General features: G+C 40.5%; 1 protein-coding gene across 1 annotated transcript in view; it reads left to right on the forward strand.

The window, feature by feature from the left end:
- The window catches only part of LOC104073590 (EH domain-binding protein 1-like), a gene marked incomplete at its 3' end in the record, with an annotated part of 48444 nt that extends 29333 nt beyond the window's left edge, over positions 1-19111 (forward strand). Inside the window, exons 8-9 of the mRNA XM_009573426.1 lie at positions 17783-17882; positions 19038-19111. Of these exons, the coding sequence (XP_009571721.1) occupies positions 17783-17882; positions 19038-19111 (174 nt within the window). The remainder of the gene's footprint in view (positions 1-17782; positions 17883-19037) is intronic.
- Positions 19112-19567: the final 456 nt, after the last annotated feature.

Consider the following 19567-nt stretch of genomic DNA (forward strand, 5'->3'; position numbering starts at 1 on the left):
TAGAATTATTTTTTTTTTAAGGGATTCAAACTAAAACTTCAAATAGAATTGTTCGAGTTGGATCTTCATTTTCTCTCCTACCCATCTTCAAAGAATCCTGAAAAAGGTCTGGGGTAGTTTTTTTAGCTTGGTTTCTTTTTACTTTCTTTTTTTTTTTTTTAATTTAAGAAAGATTACTTTTGGGGCTTAGTGCTTTTTTAAAATTTGTTCAGGTACAACTTCTTTTTTTTTTTTTGAGATGTAAGGAAGGCTAAACAATTTATACCTTCCTCCCCTCCACTTCTGTGTTTTCTGCTTGATTTCTTCTTAGTTTAAAATTAGAGCTTTTTTTTGGATCTAAAAAAAGTCTGCTGAGAGGAAATAGGTACTTACAAAGCTTTCCTCTGAATGACCGAAACAAATACTCGTTTCTTATTTTTCCTGGAAGATCTGTAATCGTCCTTTTTATTCTTGAAGCCAACAAATTTATATTTCTCACCTAAATTAGTCGTAGCAGCAGCAGCATCAAAATGCCTCTGTCCTAGATTGAGGTGGTCTTATTTTAAATAAATCCCCATGCTTTCAGTCCCTATCTACACACCCTGGGGGGAACTGTTTACCTGTGCAGAGAAGCAAAGGCCAGCTCTTAAAGAGGAGACACTGACCCTTATCTAGCCTTTAACATGAGCAAAGAATTCAGAGTGTTGCCTTTACTCCTTCCGCTCAAGTCCCCTGAATTTGTGACAAACAGATTCATGGTGTAGCGAGCCCCTTGGGAAAATGCAAATGTCAGCAAATCACCTCTTTTAACATGGGGCACACAGGCTGAAGTCAAATGTCATACCTACCATGCGATGCTCAGAAAGGTATATGCGTTGGGGCACCCCTTTGCTTTTTCACTATAGAACGAGACGTAAAAACTCAAGACAAAAAAAAAAAAAAAAAAAAAAGGAGGAAAAAAGAAACAATTCTGGATATCTACAAGTTGGCTGATGTGACCCTGTGCCACCTACCAGTGTGCTGGCTGTGACCCAGCGATGTGATACTCCAACAAGCTGAAAGAGATGGCTGTCTCCGCTTTCTTTTGACCTCCCAAGGCAGCTGCCTGGTAGGGACCAAATGGCATGGAAGAAGAATATCTGCCTCACACCTGCTTTCTCCAAACCGCCTGCCACAATGTCAACGTGCCCACCAGGCTCCCCTGGGAGGCAATCCTGTCCCTGGCCCCCCTCTCCATGGAATACCAGGACAGGACAGTTAAGATAGTTTTCTCTTCTTCAAAACATCATTAGGATTGAAAAAATGAATCTCTTGCTTGCACATTTTGCATAAATACATGGTAAGTTATCAATTGATGTTCAAATAGCTTAATTGAGTTTGAGGGGGGGAAAGGTCATTTAATTGGTCTATTGAAATGTTAACAGAAACAGATATGGCAAGGAATAGACTTTAATGGCTGCAGTGTGGCACTGATGTCTGCATTCACTTGCAAAATTGTTAATTAGGGCACTTTGGTAGTTCATTTGCTTTTGTATTGATGTGCTTAGTCCAACGAGAGAAATTGGGTTTGTATATGGTATTTACACGGGGCAGCAGAGACTCACCCTGCAGTCAGGAATAAGGAAAATAAAGTGTAAATCAGAATTGGTTTATGATTTATGCCAGTGTCTTCATTAACATGCTTCCTGTTATGCAAGTCATTTTTTAGTGGCTAGTGTATTTTTGTGTGTGATTAAGTTTGATATATTTGGCTTCATTTTTTTAATCATTGTAGTAGTGGACTTGAATAACACTATAATACGATTTTTTTAGAAGTTACATATACTAAGCTTTTTAAACTAGATAAAACAGACTGTTCTGCAAAACAAGGAAGAAGTTGTTATCTCCTTAAATGCATACCAAAAGAATATATTCAGTTGCAATTCCTGGCCCACAGTCCTCAGTGCCAGTGAAATTACAAAACCAGTCCTTAGTTAGCCTCTCTTACAGAACATAAACCTTTAAGGTATTGGCATTTTGTATGCGGGAATGGCGAAATTGTACTGAGTGTCCACCTGCGTTTTTTGAGGGTTGTAATTGCAGGGATTAATCCTGGTGCTGTTTCCTAATAGCCTTGCTAGATGCAAAGCTTTGTATTTGAATTGGCTGCAAGAAGGCCGTATTGTGTACAGTATATAATAATACATTATACCTTAGGTACTCCTTATAAACAGAGGCAGCAAGAAAAAAAAACAAGTGAAAAACCAAGTAGCTATGAATCATCACTTTTACAACAGGGATCCTGTTGTCCTGCCGCAACAGGAACAGGTTAGGAGAGACGATGACATTTTGCAGCAACTAAAGTGCCGATCTTAACAGCTCCTAAATGAAAAGGACTTTTTGTTCATTATATATATTGTAATTTCACGTCGGGCGCTGCGTCTGCCAGTTGTTTCAGAGTTCGGGGCTTTGGTACGTAGTTTGCGACGGAGCGTTTCTTTTAAACTCCAGGCGTTCCTGTAGCAAGAATTGACATCAGCTTCATTTACTCGTATGTATTTGTGAAAGTACTTACGTGAAGATCACAAATATGCACAGCGCAGCTATCTAGTTCTGCAAGTTTAATCCGAGTCCCAGAAAGTTTCATTGTGGCCCTATGCAAATGTATTTACATAGGAATGGGTCTTGGGTCCTTTAAAGAAGGCAACAAAGTTGGAAGACTGAGGCCAACAAATAAATGAAAGTTTCTCTAAATCCATTGGATAATAGAGGCAGTGTTAAGGCTAACCACAGTGTTGAACTAAACAGAGGGATTACTCTTGGGTTTTGCATCAGTTGTTTTCTGCCGGGTGGCCTCACTTGTCAGAAAAAAAAAAAGAAAAAAAAAAGTTTAACAGGCGAACATTCACATGGCACATTGAGAAAAGAAGTATGCTTAATTCCATCAAAGCTCAGAAATCAGTCATTAATTTATTCTAACCTCCAATTGTTGGTCATTTGTGAAACATCTGGCCTTTAAGTCATAGGAACCTAAACATAAGTACAATGTGAGTTCTTCTGAAGATGGGAGTTGGGTGTAGCGGGGGTGCTGTGTTAGCATGTGTGCCTGAGCGTGGGCGCGCGTGTGTGTGTGTGTTGCATAGGTTGCAACCGCCACTTAATTTCGGAGACTTTGAAACATACGAAAGTGAATCCTTCAGTTAATTTACTCTCGAAATTAGATTATTGTTCATTTGCATCTTGGAAAAGTTCTGCCATTCAAAAGAGTCTCTTTCTTCATGGTGAGTTAACAGTTAGATATTTAGCAATCTTGCAGCTTGCTAGTCAGAAATAGTTTCTAATGAAGTTGAAATTTGAGATAGAAAATGTATAAAAGCTTTCAGGAAAGACATACCCTATTTTCCATATGGCTAAGTAATTGTTATGATATTTGTTTTAAAGCTGGACTTAGACACTCCTGACTGCCCTCTAATTTGATATGGCTGGTCCTGGCGATTCTTCTGGAGGAAACTTTCGTAGTAGAACGCAGTGAAGGAGATAAATAATTTTGCAGCTATAAGCACATTGCAAAGTATAGAAAATAATTCAGTCGCCTTTACTGTCGGGCGGATGACAGTCTTCAGGTTATTTGCCTCTGCTGGGAGTTGGAACCTGAGTGAAAAGGAACTGAGTGATTAAAAGCAGGTTAGAAATAAAGGTGCCACCTCGGAGCTGGCAAAATTCTGCCTTTTGTTAAGCTTAAAATAACGCCTGCTATTTAATTCTCAGGGTTGGGGGGTTGGTTTTAGTTGGGGAGGGAATATAGTCCTTCATGTATAGCGTAAATGTTGCAACACCTCCTGTGATGAAATTCCAAGTATTTCACAAGGGCATAGAATGAAATTAGTTTTTAAATATGATGGAAAAATTTAGATCTGTCAATCCACACGGCTATGGGGGTATCTCAGAGCTTTCTGCCTTCAGGCACTTACCTGCTTGTACTTTTTTTTGTTTTTAAAGACCAGTGTTCCTTCTTTGGCCTGACGGTTTGCTTTTCTTGATCAGCAAAGGCTGGCTGCAGCTCTAGGGCTGTTTTGACAAACATAATGGTGCTATCCAAGCGCACGACAAAAAGAAAGAATTTTGAAGGTTTTGTATAAAGCGGCTCTTTCTCTTAATATTTGTTTATCCTTTCCCCCTTGCTAAGTAAATAAATCTTTAATCCCCGCTCCATTGTAGAATTTACTGTATCCGCATCTAGACCATTGTAACTCCTTTCAAGCCGGGTTTTATCCTTTCCTACTAAAAGGATATCTGCGATTTTGGCAGCCTGACACACGTTATATTAAAAAAATCCAATGACTAAATTAGGGGTAACTTAATGTATTTGGATTCTTAGCATTTACTTGTCCCTGCCATAGCGCAGCTAGAATTTAGCGACGTGAATTTGAAGCGCGTGGGAATCCGTGGGCGCTCACGTGTTGCACGGTGCGTGTACGCGTGTCCACATATGCACGACCCACCAACACAATACGTGTAAAAAGTCACGTTTCAACTTTGTTAAAGCCCTCATTTCCGAAGCACTGATGTCCAAAGTACTGGTAGGATAGTGGAGATGAGAGAAAAATAAAAAATCTCTTTAAACAGCTTGTGAAATGTAATGTTTGAAACGGTTCTTTGAGAACGTGCAGATTATGGCTTGCGTAGTAAGTCTTTCCAGCTCTCTGGGAAATGAGCTGTTGACATTCTTTTGGGTCATCATTCCAGATAGGAGGGCAACCACAAGGATTTAGTAGATAAATTCATCCAAAAAGACCTTTATCCATTTCATTGCAACTTGGAAACATTCATGTCGAATAGCAGCATTAATGTAGCCCTTTTAGCCTTTCAAAGTGAGCCTTATGTTTAAAAAAAAAATTTAAAAAAAAAAATCAAATGACCAGAGTAATAACTTCTTTAGGTCTTCTAAGAGGTAATTCATTATTTACATAATTCTGGAGCATAAACCCATCTTTCCTTCAAGAGGCTCTGAAATAGAATTGGGGATCTTATACAGTGAAAGAGTCTCTTTTGAATTCTAATCAACTGGATCTGTCTTAAATTCATTTCTAGTTTATTGTAAACAGTGGAATTTAAATTAATTTCTTCTTATCTTGTCTTTTGAAGAAAACTAGCGACATGTTTAAAAGGTTTTATTTTTAAATACAGCTCAGAGTGCATTTTATTTAGGGATTTTTGTTCTTTTTTTTTTTTTTTTTTTAAACTTTATAAACCAAATGTCAGGCAGGATGGGTTTTGACAGCCAGACGACAATTATCCATGAGCATAGGTGATTATGAAATAAATAGGGAAAAAAAAAACTTTTTGACTTGAACTCGAATGATACTATATAGGCTGAATGTGCAGGCAAGGTTCCCACAATGCACTGTGAAAACCTAGGCTAACAACCACCCCGCTGCGTTGAAAACCCCCAAAAAAGACAAAAGCACAATGAAATAGAAAGCTTACCACCGGTAGCTTTCAAAACGACAAACTAGGCAAACTATACATCTCCACCACTCCAATTTTGTCAGAATGCTAATGAGCTTGCTCTGATCTTTACTCGGCTTCCCGTGTTTTCTACATCTTCAAGGACCACATGGCGCTAGCAAAATAAAGACAACTAAATGAGAATTTCGAATGCTTTTTGTGTTAGGACCTGGTGCCTTTCAGTTGACGCACTCGTTGAATATTCTCAACTTAAAAGCGTACAACAGGGGGCTGGGTATGAACTTTTTAGCAGGGGGAAATTTGTACAAAAGTAAATGAGTGTGATGAGGAAAATATGAGAAAAATTTCTGATTAATTTCCACTCTATAATATCAATGACACCTTCAGCCCCTCTCATACTCCTCTAACAAGAGATGCTGATAAAAGATGAATGATTCTGTGTTGTTCACAGTGAATGTTTAGTGGTTTTTTAATAGCGGCATTCTACATAAAAGGCACCAGGAAGTACTCTGCATTAGCAGTTGAGATCACTAGTTAATAGGATGATGTCTTTTAGCTTTTGTCACAAGATTATTAGAAAGGATGGGTTTCTGTTCTCATCCCGGCATACTTTGGAGTGCTTGTTGAGTACAAGTGCTAAAATACAGGTTTCTCGGTATTGTTTCACATGCAAAGTAAAAGCCCTTTTAATGCAACACCTTTTACGTTTTTTTACCAGGTGATTTTTGTCATTGATCTCTTATCTGCCCCCTTGAGCTGTATTAATCACTTGGAGTGGTCTGCTTCTCAATGGGGGCTTGATGATGTATATGTGTATAGATTCACTATCAAAAATAAATCCCTTATATGCTCTGCATCTTCAGAAGCCCGATTATCGAGCTGTATTTACCAGTCTGTATTATACTGTCTTGAATGCTTCTTACTGGATTCGTCCAGTCTGTAACACAAATTTGCACTGGGGGTGGGAGGGGTAAGCTTGGAGGAGGCATCCTACTCCCTAAGCCAAGTTTTGTCTTTTAAAAACAATTGAATTTGCAATTCTCCTTGGAATTCTCAAAAGTAAATGCAGATTTGTGTTCACCAGTGTCAGGGCTTGGGGAGGAAAATGATGAATGTTCAGTTTTCCCTGAGAGATTAACTCCGTTTAAAAATTGGTTTTGTTACCGTCTTTAGGCTCGCAAGCAGAGAGTATGAAAAATATCGGTGCATGTACATAAGGAGAAAGTTGTACCTAGACAGGGAAATCATCATGGTCTTTTCACATTTTCGTATCTCACCTAAATCAGAAAGAATGAATTAATAACATTGTAAGTTTTATAGCTGTTCGCCAGCCTTGCTTTCCATAGACACTGTTGTTTTGCTTCGCTCAGCGTATTTAATCTCAGGTGAACTGAAAACTTGCCAAACCACGAGGTGGAAGAGAGTTGTCCAACCATATTGTGAAAGACAAAGATGTACATGCCGAAGGACGGCAAGAGAAAGGACGGTGTAACAATGGCAGTTCTGGCAAGATAGAAGATTTAAAAGTATTGCTGAAATCAACATCTTTACCATTTACCTTTTTACATTTAACATAAAAAGTGAGGGAAAGCGTTTCAAAAAATTCTGAATACATGAATGATACGTATGTGACACTGGTTTGGGTTTTTGCTGGTGCTAGTTTGTGAGCATTCCCTGTCAGAAATACCTAACGATTAGGAGGCTCGAAGGATATTACTAATAGCAATTTGTGTTGGACAGAAGAAAAGGTTTTTGACAATAAGCGCAAGAGTCGGTGATTTTTATTGTAACATGATAACAGTTCACAAAACTATGCGTTGGTAGTTACTGCTTGTTTTGAAGCAGCAATATCGTAAAGCACTTGATGAGATGCTTCACTCTCCAGCGTTCAGGAACGTTAACTTGCTGCCAGGGTTATGGTAATAGGAGTTTTGGCAACTACCAAAAGCCTGGATGAAAGAAGTGCAACGACATTATGATCAAGGTCTCGTTTACGATATGGTAGCTGTGCTTCTACGTTGCATCCAAGTGTGACTTGACTGACCTGAAGCCCACAGAGCTCTGTAGAAATGCCTGCTAGTACTGAATCCATGCAGTGCAAAGCCATTCATTAAAATTTGTTAATGCAAATAAACTGGCACACTAGTAAGCTGTTTTTCTGACGTGAGTCTTCAGGGTCCAGATCTGTCCCTTTCACACACAAATTTCTGCACAAGTATTGGTTTTGTAGTTGCCAGAGTTATGCATTTTGAGCGATTGAGAACTTCTTGAGTCCTTGAGGCTTGTCAACCTTTCTCCAGTTTCCCTTCTGTCATGTTGCCTCCACAGTCTCTTACTGGCAAACTTTTCCCTCTCCAATCTCCATCTCTTCCCATTAGCAGTTCCTGTGAAGTGATTTTTTGGTAAAGGAAGACCATCCGGCCATACTTTTCCAAATAGCCAGCATTTCTACAGCTGAGAAGCTCCCGCGGAAGGAACACACCATGCCAAACCCTGGAGTTCACAGTTCTGACTCTCTAATTCACCACATCTCTTCAATCCTAGATCTGTGTGTTGGTAGGCAGAAGTTCCCAGGAGGAGACCTTTCCAAGACCAGACATGGGCAGTGTGCGTGTCTAGCTTTCCCAGGCCAAGTCCATTAAAGCATTAAAGCAGCTCACCAGCAACAATGACCATATTTAAATTTTTTCTCAAAGTAACACAGAATTGCCGTTGGCTGGAAGGACTGAATGATAAGTCGGCCTCCTCTCCATGCACCTCCCTGGTTTGTAGCCTCATCCTTGCCTTAAAAGAACCTGTCAACAAAGTGCTTGAAGCCAGCTTGCAGAAGAGAGCCCGAGCGCAGCGCTGTCCCCATTGCAGGAGGCTACTCTGGGAGAGCCCCAGGCGCTATGAATAGACTTGCGAGCCTTCCAGAAGTCTTGCAAGACCCAACAGACACTTGCTTCTTTCAACTGATTTCCATCTTTCTTTGTGGTATTGCAGTATAAATGCTCTTTCATGTGGTAGGCATAGTCTTTGGCTTTATGCCTGGAAGTTAGCTTTCTCTACCATCAGTGCCTGCCTGTAAAGAGAAGGCGAGGAGAAAGGCACTTTGGTCACCCCGGGGCTCCTGACCCACGATGCCACTGCAGTCTGCAGAAAGTCCTGTTATTTTTTCTTGGTTTTCTCCCATTTACCGCCAAAACCACCTTTTCTGTCGAAACTGGAAACCGTGGGGCCCCAGGACACCTCAACCTAGCTGAGCTTGCCCGTTTAGCACTGGGAAGCTTTGGATCCCAGAAGTACAAACCTGCCAACTCCCAGTAAGAGCAGGTGTCTTCATTAACACTGGTACAAGGTCACATTCAGTGGCAGCCATCATCTCACTTCAGGCAGTTGCTTGGGTTAAATTCAGCCCTGTCCATTAAAGAAGTCATTTTATACTGTCCACCGCCTCTTCCCAGCTCTGGGAGAATATGTTCTGAAGGAAGTAAGGCAACATTTGGTAAAAATGGGATAATATGCTGCCTAGTAGAGCACAATTCAATGACTTTAAGGTTAACTGGCCACTCGCTTCAGAGTCTTACCCAGCCATCGCTTGCCAAGTAAACAGGCAACTGGTCTATGGAGTAGTTATGAGCCATAGAGGAATTACTGTCACTCATAACAAAGCATCCAACTCTACTTGTCAACCTGCAAGCGAAATAGTTCATCTGCCAGACCATCATCCCCTTCTTGGTGGATTTCCAAGCGTGAACTACTGTTTTTTCCGTAGCTTCAAAGGTTCGAGTGTATCGGTTAATGGTGCATGTTTCCTGTGCTGCAAGCAAAGGTCTGATGTATACTTTTCCCAAGCCCGTGCTTCTTCTGAAGTTGTGCTACATGAGAAAATTCGGGTACAAAGAATACCAGAGGGTGATAAAGGGCAAGCGTTCGTTCTGCTCGGTGCTGGGATCCTTGCAGGCACTGTCCTCAAGGCAGGAAACATCTTTCGTACAGGATTCTCTGCAGATGTTTCAGTGGAATCTCACCTCTTGTTGTCTGAATTTTGGGCCACAAACTATGTGTTTTCTTGGTCTGGATTGATGGTCCCACATTTAAAATACATTCGTAATCTTTATCAAGCCCAAGCATTCTGTTTCTATTGATTTTCTGTTATTTTCTGGTGGCCACTGTGTCGATTTGTCGTGTAGAGAAAATCATCAATCTTTCAGGCAATTCATCTTTTGTGGAAGTTTCAGTCCTGTGATAATTTTAGGTTGCCAAGGCTGCAGGCCACAAATGTGTGTCTTCCTGTGAGTCAGTCCCACTCCAGGTAGAATAAATCCTGACACGTGCTGAGATGTGGTCAGAACCCTGACCTTCTGTTTACACAGCTCTCAAAATTTTAAATAGCCTCTCTGATTTATTATGCTTCAGAAACCAAAGAAATTACAAGTTTCCTGCTTGATATTAAGCTAATTTGATGTGTGCTTGCGATAAAGGCATTCCCTTGGCCACGGCTCCGTTTTGTTAGGGTTACAGTACTTTTGGGGGCTGAAACAGAGTCAGACAATGCACTGCAATGTAACTCTGCCTGGCAGATTCTTGGCAGTCGTTACCTACCTTTACGAGACTCTATTGTGTGGACATCAATGTCTCCTTCTCAACTGCTCTCAGACAGCAAGTTAGTGGCCATGAATTTGCCTTTCTAATGTTCCTTGGGCATTTTCCCATCCAGTTCAGGCTCGGAAAATTGTGCTAGGGCTTCATCTGCTAGCTAGCTCTTCTGCAGTGTCGTCTAAACAACGGTCCCATCCTGTTTATCTCTTGGTGGCTATTCTTGTTCATTTCCAGTGATTTTTAATAACCGAGGAGGTCCTTATTCAATGAAAGGAAGAAGTGTTCTGGAAGAAAGCTGGGCATGGTAATCTGAAATGGGAGGCTTGAAGCTCAAGGTGGAGCAGCCCATCCATTCATGCTGTGGAGTGCCTCCTGCAGGCTCCGTTTTGACACTGAGAACTTTGAAGAATTATTTTAACCAAAGTTCTGAGCTTGTCCACCAAAGGTGGTCCTCTGAAAGCAGAGGAGGGTGATTTTTCAGAAAATAGGTCTCTTTTGGGATGCCTCAGTTTCACTTAGTGAAAAATTGTGGATCACTAGGTGTTTAAAAATCTTCACCATAGCTTTCAGTTGTGTCGGACACATTTTGCAGTAGGTCTTGTGTAACTCTCCTTTACAAAGAATATCTGTTGTGAATATAGGCTTTTCTGCTTAAGTATTTGTTAAATTCAGTAACTGGCATTAAAAACAAGAGCTCGTCTGTGCATAAGCTGTTCACAGTGAGCGAGATGAGAAGACTATTAAAATCAGTGGGAAGTCCGCCATTGACTTCGAAGGGTTCGAGACCTTCCATCAGCCTTTGTTAGCGATGTGAGGTTGGTCAGCTAAAACACCCGGCGTTGTTTCTCGTCCCTTCCCGTGTTTCCTTTCCATAAAGCTGTAATTGCCACAGTGGATAAGCCCCATGGTCTGGTCCAGAACACTGTCCTGTAGAGAGACAGGTACGGGTTGAACCCAGGCAGGGGCAAGAAACTCCGCAGAGGCTGGTTACAGGCTAACCTGGCCCCAGGGAACATTTCATTTAACCTCTAAAAATTAAAGGTTAGCTCATGTCCTAAAGCAGGAGGATCCAATTCTTAACCTCCCGTGGTTTTTTGTTTGTTTGTTTGAATATGTATCACTACAGCTTTGCCTTTCCATATTCAACATTCAACCTGGTTTTAATTCTTGCTGAGCTCTTAGTTTCAACATTGCCTCGTGGCGACGAGTTCTACTGGAAAATTATGAGGCTTTGAGGAAAGATTGTTCTTTTTATCGGTTTTAAACACACCACCTTCAATTTCAGTGAATTTCCCCAGGTTCTTACGAGACAAGATGAGACACATCCTAGAACTATTCTTTATTTGCTATTCATGTTCTCCTTCAGGTAAACAAGCCAATCTGTCCGCTCGCTCCTAATACAGAAACTCGTAAAAACTCGTCCCCGTGATTGGGTGAATGCAACTTTTTTTTTCAGCAGGCAAATAAAGGCGGCAGGGTACGTTTTCAAAAGATCTTACCGTTAAGTTTGTGGAATCCGCTGGTGTTTGGACGGCTCTCGCTGGTCATCTAGCTTCTGTCAACTAACGAATAGCCCAGAAAGAGGAGCAGAGCGAAGTTGGCCAGTTTTTGTCGTTATTCACCCCGCTCTAGTTCACATGCGCTGGCATTCTCCTGCTGGCCTCTTCACCCAAGTGTGTTGAGTGAAGAAAGCTTCTTCTATTCTATTTTAAAACTGTGTGTAAACATCAGCAAATGGGTGAAGAATGGGCTCTGTCTTAAGTAGGTTGTTTTTCATGTAGTTCTGTTGAGGTAAATGGGGAGACATGGGGAGTTTTCTGTGTTTAACCGTGACACCATGGCACACACACTATACGCAGTGCAAATAAAATTTAAAAACAATTACTGCTTAAGACGACATACAAAGTGATTTCTTAAACCTGTTATTTCTTGCCAGATTGAATGGGCTGGTTTGGGATGCTGATAGAAACCCTTTATTATTTATCTTCCACAGGTTGTAATTCATTTTTGCACAACAGCTAAATACATTTACATTTAAGGATTTTTGCTTAAAATATTAATCTATTGGTTTATCTTGACAGATTTACGACGGTATAAAGTGTAGAGGAGTTACTGTGTTCATCCATTTACACTGTAAACTGATCTTGTCCCTGCACGTTGCTGCTTTTTCTTCCTTTTAAGTGGTATTCACAGTGTTTCGTAGCACTTTCTTCTCTGTTTTCTTAGCAATGTACAGTTTTACTATGTTAATCCATATTGGGTTTATCTAATGACTAGCTGCCCGAACAGCTTAAAAATAATGGGTCTAATGGCACATATACGTACTGATAGCTGGCTGAGCATAAGGGGTGGGTTTGGAAGTATTTTTAGCAGGAAAGGGGAAAAAAAAAAAAGAAATTGTTTTTTTCAGATGGATTCAGAAGAGACATTTGTCAAGATGCTTCTTATTTAAATGTTTAACAAATAATTAGCTTACAGTGTAAACAAAAATCCATTTTGTAAATCCTGAAGAATGTGAAGGAAAAGGTATTTTTAAAAGATTGCCCGGAAGCTGTACACCATTAAAATAAGCTAGTCACTTTTATTGTTCTCAAAAATGGTAACACATAAACATGCTTGTAATTCTTGAGCATTGTAGATGAAAATTGGCTCAGGTTGGTTTTGAATAACAGTCAGGAAAATTATATTTGAATATGTGTGATGAACCACAGGAGAAAAGAAGGGGTTTTGGAGTGGGATTTGGGGGGTTTTTTTGCTATCATTAAAATTCTGGCTATCAGTATTTTGGCCATCATTAAAAATTGTCCCAGTAAGGGACAAAATCACCAAACTTTATGCTGCAGCCTTGACTGAATCCTGCGCAGGAGCTGTTACAGCACAGAATCACAACTCAGAAGTCAGTAGGAGTTTCTCGTATCTGAGGGCAGAATTTAGTGTCTTCTGCTGTTCCAGGCTTGGTGTTGGGCTCGTTCCTAATCATTGAGGAGGGTTCTGGTAGATGTCAAGTGAAGAGAAGAATAGAGCATGCATCCTTCACCACTCAAGCCAGACAATGAAATTAGAAAATGGCACTGAGAGTTGCTGTGAGAGAATTCCCCTGGATTCCTAGAGGAAGAATAAAACAAGAATGTATTGGTTAAAAAAAAAAAAAAGAGAGAAGATAAAAAAATAGAAAAGAAAGCAGAAAGGAAGAGGGGAAAAAGAAAATAAATTAGAGAAACCTTGCCAGAATCCTCCTCAGAACCTATCTAATAATAAAGTCCGACATTAAAAGCTGTATTGTCTTTTTACATAAAGACGCCTGTACTTAGTGTTTGGTCTTAGTTTCTGGTTCTGCATTTTTCAAATCTCTTACCGAGCATTTTGCATGCATATGATGTTTGCAGCACTACGCGCTCTTATTTGAAGACTGTTTTCAGAAGTCATTATTGAACTATAGGATAAAAAGGTATACGCATAATTACGTGTTAAAGAGAATAAATATGTTCTGCTAGATAGTTAACCAGGTGAGGTTAAACAAGATAAGATGAATTCTGGTCTTTTTAGAAAACTGACAGTCTTCATTTTAAGCTACAATGTAAAGTGCTTTATCCTGAGATTAGGTATTGTGGCAGAAGCTAAAACTGCCTTTTTCCCCTAACCGTGCCAGAATACAACCTCCTTTTCTTTTTGCACTAACAAGACTGCTTTACCACCACAGCCCACTCTAAGTAATTAAATCAATCCTTTGTACTTACCGTATTCTCCTCTAGTGACGGTACTAGATCTGATTATATGCTTCATGCATATTCAAAGTACGGCACTGACAGCTCTTTAATGAGCTCTTACTTAATCAGTACGAACAATGTTCATCTTGTTCTTTTTTTCCTCATACATTAGAGCTAGGAACAGTTGGGGAAAAAATGAAACATCCAGCATTCATTTGAAAAATATATTGTACTTTGAAAAGTGTCTAAGCTGGGGAAGTTGCATTCTGCCCTTTAAAAGTCTGATGGACAAATTGGATTACTAGTATTGGATTAAATAACAAATGGTTAGAGGAGAAATGAGAAAAGCTCGCTGTGATCACAGGCTTTAATATTTTTTGTTACTTATAAAGCTGAAGGGGTCTTTAACCAGTTATTAAAGTCAGGATTAATTTGTAATGGTCCAACTTACTAGCTTTAAAAGGGTTTTGTTGTTGTTGTTGTTGTTGTTGTTTTTTATCAAAAACAATAGCGTAATGCATGTATTATGGAAAAAAAAATTAAGTTTAAGATCTGTGGGCTATTTATAGATTTTCATCGTCTTGTACTGGCTCAGATAAGGGGTTTGCATGCATGGGATCGATTTGTTCTCAAACATGTTTTTCGCTTCATTTAAATAATCTGTACAGTATTTTTTTTTCCCCGAGAACAACACAGGTATTTTCCCAATTCTAATTTCCAAGCATTTATAGCAAGTCAATTAAATACTTGTTTTACACTTGAAAGTGGGAACAAAACCAACCCCAGCAGCAGCAGGGTTTTACAGAGTGTAACTGTGTTGAAGAAAGGCTTTTTCTAAATTTTTTATTTAGAAGTTGGAAATGTGAGTTTAGCTTGCAATATCGCTGCAGTAACAACACTCAGTTTTTCTTTGTTGAAAGTGTTTCGTGTGCACCCTTCCACCAAGGGGAAAAAAAAAATAAGTAATGTGCTAATGGCACTGTATTTGCTGAAAAGGGTTACTTAAATTTTTTTATATATGGTAGTTCATCTTTATTTTGCTTGCCTGGGAAGAATCTGTTTCAGCTCCATGCGCAAGAATTTAAAAGCTGACGGTCAACAAATAAAATATCAGCATCGACTGCTATTAATATTGCACACATGTGTCATTTCACTGATCAAAAAGGCCTTCGCCAGGGTACAATTGGCCTTTTTCCAAATTGCAAGCTTTTTCTCAGCTTTTTCTTTTTTACTCTTTCTTCTTTTGTTGCTGCCCGGGGATTTGTGCCTATCGCAGCCGATATCACATGACCGGTGTCAGGGCATCACATGGGTCCAAAGCGAATACAAAAACAGATTAAAAATTCCGTTAAAACAATCAAGACTTTGTTAACTCACTTTTAAACCAGCCTATTCTATGGATATTGCGTGTGTTTCGGTGTCAGCATGGAAATATCAAAATAGGCACCTGTTCAGATCTGCTTTGCCATCTCCAAGCTTTATCTAGATCTGTTCTTATTATATGTTGCAACTAACTTTATTTAGGAGGAATGCATTAGTAGAAAGAAGTTTATGTTCTTACCCTGAGATTGCATGGCATGAAATTCAAGTTCAGATCCACTGTTGAGTCAAACTCCTTTGAAACATTTCTGTCTCTCATTTCTTTTTCAAGGCTTGCAAAATGAAATGCAGCAAGAGCTTGCGTTTATAATGGCATCTTTTAGCCAGAGATCCCAGACCACCCCAAAACCAACAAATTTAGTGTCATAAATTGATTAAAATGTTACTATGGCCACGTATGTCTGGTTGTGAGAACTTTTTTTCACCGGCAGTGTGGCGATCTCATGCGTCACAGAATAGACTGGTCATTTTGCAAGGATAAAAAAGGCAATCTATCCCCTTTTTCTTTCCCTCTCCCCCAAATAAATTCCAGCTACTTGGTGCATTTCAATGAAAGGTTGCTAATATTGATTATCATCTACTTCTAAAAGCAGACCCTGTTGGATGGACCAATACAGCAACACCTTTGATCTGTAACTTAACAGCAAAGTGTACTTATAAGTTTTAATCCTCCTTGGGGGAGTGCTGAACTGCTGAATATTATTGTAAGTGCCGTGACGTAGTATTTTCTGCACAAAACCAGAAGCTGGAGATCTTGGGGGAGAGCATTTCTACGTGACAAATTTCTTCTTTCATTGCTCCATCGAGCAGGTCCAGGAGCTGGACCCTGCTGCTTCTGCTTGGAAAAAGGCTGCGGGGCCATCCCCACTTTAGGATGCTCTGCCCTTCCCATCTCGCCACTAGCAAATCGTGTACCCTACAGGCACCCTGCCAAGGAACAGTTTCATCAACCAGGAGCTTCCCAGGGTGATAAGTGGATATGGGGGCATGCCTCGTATCAGAAAGAAGAGCACACCAAGTGGCGTAACTTTTTCTTACTGTGTGGGTCCACCAGCTCCACCCCAAGCTGACCCACTCCCCTGTTCATCTCCCCTACCTTCTCTTGTGTGGATGCACCAAGCCCACAGGCCACGGCAGGGGGAATCAAACAGTTTGGAGAAGACCTGTGACCTTCCCTTGCACGCAGCAGGGTCATAGGCAGGTGAGGAGGTGGTTCTCCATGCAGATCTGGGCTTGCACACTACCATGGCATTGGGGTGTGAACGTGCGCGTGGCAGGCACGTACGTGCAAGCATTTCGAACGCTCCCATCCAGAAATCGAAAGCTTTCTTTTAGAGCAAAACAATATTTTTTCTGGTGTCTTTCCAGCTTCTGGTGCTGGAAATTGCTTCTCTGCAACTAGGGATCCTATGGTTTAAGTTAGTAAGATAGCTTCCCCGAGTGTACAGCGCCTTGCATCAGAGATTTCAAAACATCAAAGAATTAACTTTTAGCACCCTTGCAAGATCGGTACAGGTGATTATCCCCGTATTACACACAAGGTGCATAAACTCAGAGATCTGCCCACAGTCTCCCAGTGAAGCAGCGTCGAAGCTGGGAGAAGTACTCAGAAGACCCAGCTCATGCTCCTTTGCTGCTATTCCAGGTTTATTCCCAGGTTAATTTTAACTGTAATAAATGAGTGAGTTTCATAATTCAATGAGTCTTTACTCCTGAGCTCAACTTGAGAGATGAGAATGGCAAGTCACTACAGAGGTAGAGTCTCCACAAAGGAATTTGATGAGGTTTCTCCTAGTCCCTGAGCTCAGAGAGAGTGAAATTTGGCTGAGCGACCCTGCTACGTGGAAAGGATAGTCAGGAGCCTTCTGGGCACTCCTCTGCCTTTTCCCCACATCGCCTGATGGTGCAGAGGTGGTAACGTGGAGTCTTATAGAGTCTGGTAGAGTGTAGCACTGCCTGCAGGTAGGCTATGGAGGGTCCTGATCCTGATCCTACCTGGAAGGCAATGATGGACGTGGGCTGGGGAAAGGGATGCTAGTCCATGCATACACACATGGGGACCCTTAGGCACCTGGACCCCAAAATCATTTGTGTTTGGGCTCCCTTTGATTGTGGGTGAAGAGGGGAGCAGCTCTTTCCAGCTGATTGTCTGGAAGAGTGGCCATAAGCACAGAGAAGCTGAGCAGGTGCCTGCGCCTTGGCCAAGGGTTCAGGATTACCATCTCCTCTGCAGCTACTTTGATCCCTGCCACGTCATCCTGAATGCGCTGGGTTTGCATGGGTGGAGTGGCTCTTGCCCACAAGGATTGTTTTTGTGTTTGGAAGACTGGGATGACCAGACATCTTTTAGCAGCAAGGTTTTTTCATTAGGAACATCACAAGTATAGTTCTTTTGGGAGAATTTAAAAGATACAGTACTTTTTAAAAGGTGTTTATTTAGATCAGGGTATCAGCATGATAAAGAACACTAAACTGTATGCTGAAGAATGGCTGCTTTCAAAGATTGATTTATGGAGCAAGCAGGATTGGGCGGCAGGACTTGTAGTCATATGATATTTTTACCATTTGAGAGTACGCCTTGTAATGCTCAATGATATTGGAGACTGATACTCCAAAACCTGAAATGAAATATGTAGCTCAATTTGTGAAATGCCACATAAGTAATGAAATTCTTTCGATTGCAGGAAGAAACACAGAAGAAGAAGAAGCTATGATGCAGGAATGGTTCATGCTGGTTAATAAGAAGAATGCCTTAATAAGACGAATGAACCAGCTTTCTCTTCTGTAAGTATGGATAGCTACATGTATTTACAAAAGGATGATTTACTGGAATATTTACCCAGCAGAGAGATGCAAAACTTTTTTGTTTTCTTTCCATTAGTCTTCAAAAATGCTCCCTCAAAAGTGAGTAGCATGGATGATTTGTGGAACGCATCGAGTAACTTGTTTTTCTCATATTTCAGACTTGAAAATGAGAAGCATGCAATGACACAAGATTAGGCAGAGCTATCAAAAAAAAAAAATTAAAGAAATATTAAGCACAGTTACATTTTCAAAGGCCCAACAGTAGAATAAAATTACATTTTAGAAATGCGCAGAGATTTGGATTGTGCCTCAGATGTGACAGGTGAAGACTATTTGGAGAGAGAGCAAAATTTAAGTCGCTACCTGCTTCGTAGAAATCCTCAATCCCATCACCAGTTCAGCAGCACCGGACTGCTGAAAGGATATTAGTGAATCGGTCATGGTGCGATGATACCACCGATACTGCAAAGTAAGGACAAATAAACTTTTTTCGCTAGCACCGGCGAGGAAGGGAGAAGACGCTGCTCGTTTTTAGAGGCCTTCTGCCCTCAGTGCTTCTTTTCCAGCTTCTTTCAGTTTGATTATATTTCTTTCAGTAATGCCACCTAGTGTAGATGCCTGCATACTTCCCTGGGAAGAGCCTGTGCTCACAAATTTCCTACCATGTCTGAACTTGACAGAATATTCTACCTTCAAAATATTAAGCTTTCTAATCCCGTGTCTAATTTTCATTATTCATTAGGGCAGAATGTATATAGGATAATACTTCCAGTGTCTTATTATCTTGGTGAATAGGCTGAGGCTAGAATTTGTTCATTAGATCCGGGGCAATGTTTTATACTTAGGACATTCTACAACAGCCGCTTCAAGGATATATATGAAATAATTACGTCCTGTAGCACAATAGAGTTAAACTGACAGAATTAAAGCCGACATTATAGAAAATGAAAAGGCCCTGTTACTGAATATGCCACCTGAGCAAGGTTTTAAGTTTGTGTATCATTTGTTTGGAGTAGCTTAAAGTTAAAGAGAAAAGTCAGTTACGAATCCTAAAATCAATGTAAGTTAAAGGTTCTTTTAAGTGTTTAATGATTTAGTAATTAACATATTGATGAACTTTTGCAACTTGCCTAGGGAAAAAGAACATGACCTAGAAAGGCGCTACGAACTGAAAAACCGGGAGCTAAGAGCAATGCTTGCTATTGAAGGTAAGAGCAATGCTGGGTACTGAGGGAAGGAAAACGCTTGCTGCCGAAGGTGGCTACCTGAAAGTACCAAACATGGAGGGTGTTCTGAAGCCTGGTTAAGAATTAATGCCGATATTTACATCATTTCAAGTGGTAGCACACAGCAAATACACTGGGTGCACAATCCCATTAAGTTTTATTCGGCGGGGGAAAAAAAAGTCCAAGATATGGGACAAAGAAATACGGTCTCCTTGGAATAAACTTTGAAAACAAAGTGATGAGGAGGTAGAGAATATTTGTCCGGGGTTTATTATTTTTTGTTGCAGTAATGCTCTCCTGGCTTTGCTGCAGCATCGCGCTGCTTTGGGTGCCGCAGAAAATGGAAGGGGTGACCCACAGAAGGGAGCCTCCTTCCTTTTAAAGTTTCAGACCTGTTTTACAACAGTATCTCACTGGGGAAAAAAATCTCATCGGTTT

Source organism: Fulmarus glacialis, unplaced genomic scaffold, assembly GCF_000690835.1.
Source record: "Fulmarus glacialis isolate BGI_N327 unplaced genomic scaffold, ASM69083v1 scaffold3502, whole genome shotgun sequence".
Classification (NCBI taxonomy): domain Eukaryota; kingdom Metazoa; phylum Chordata; class Aves; order Procellariiformes; family Procellariidae; genus Fulmarus; species Fulmarus glacialis.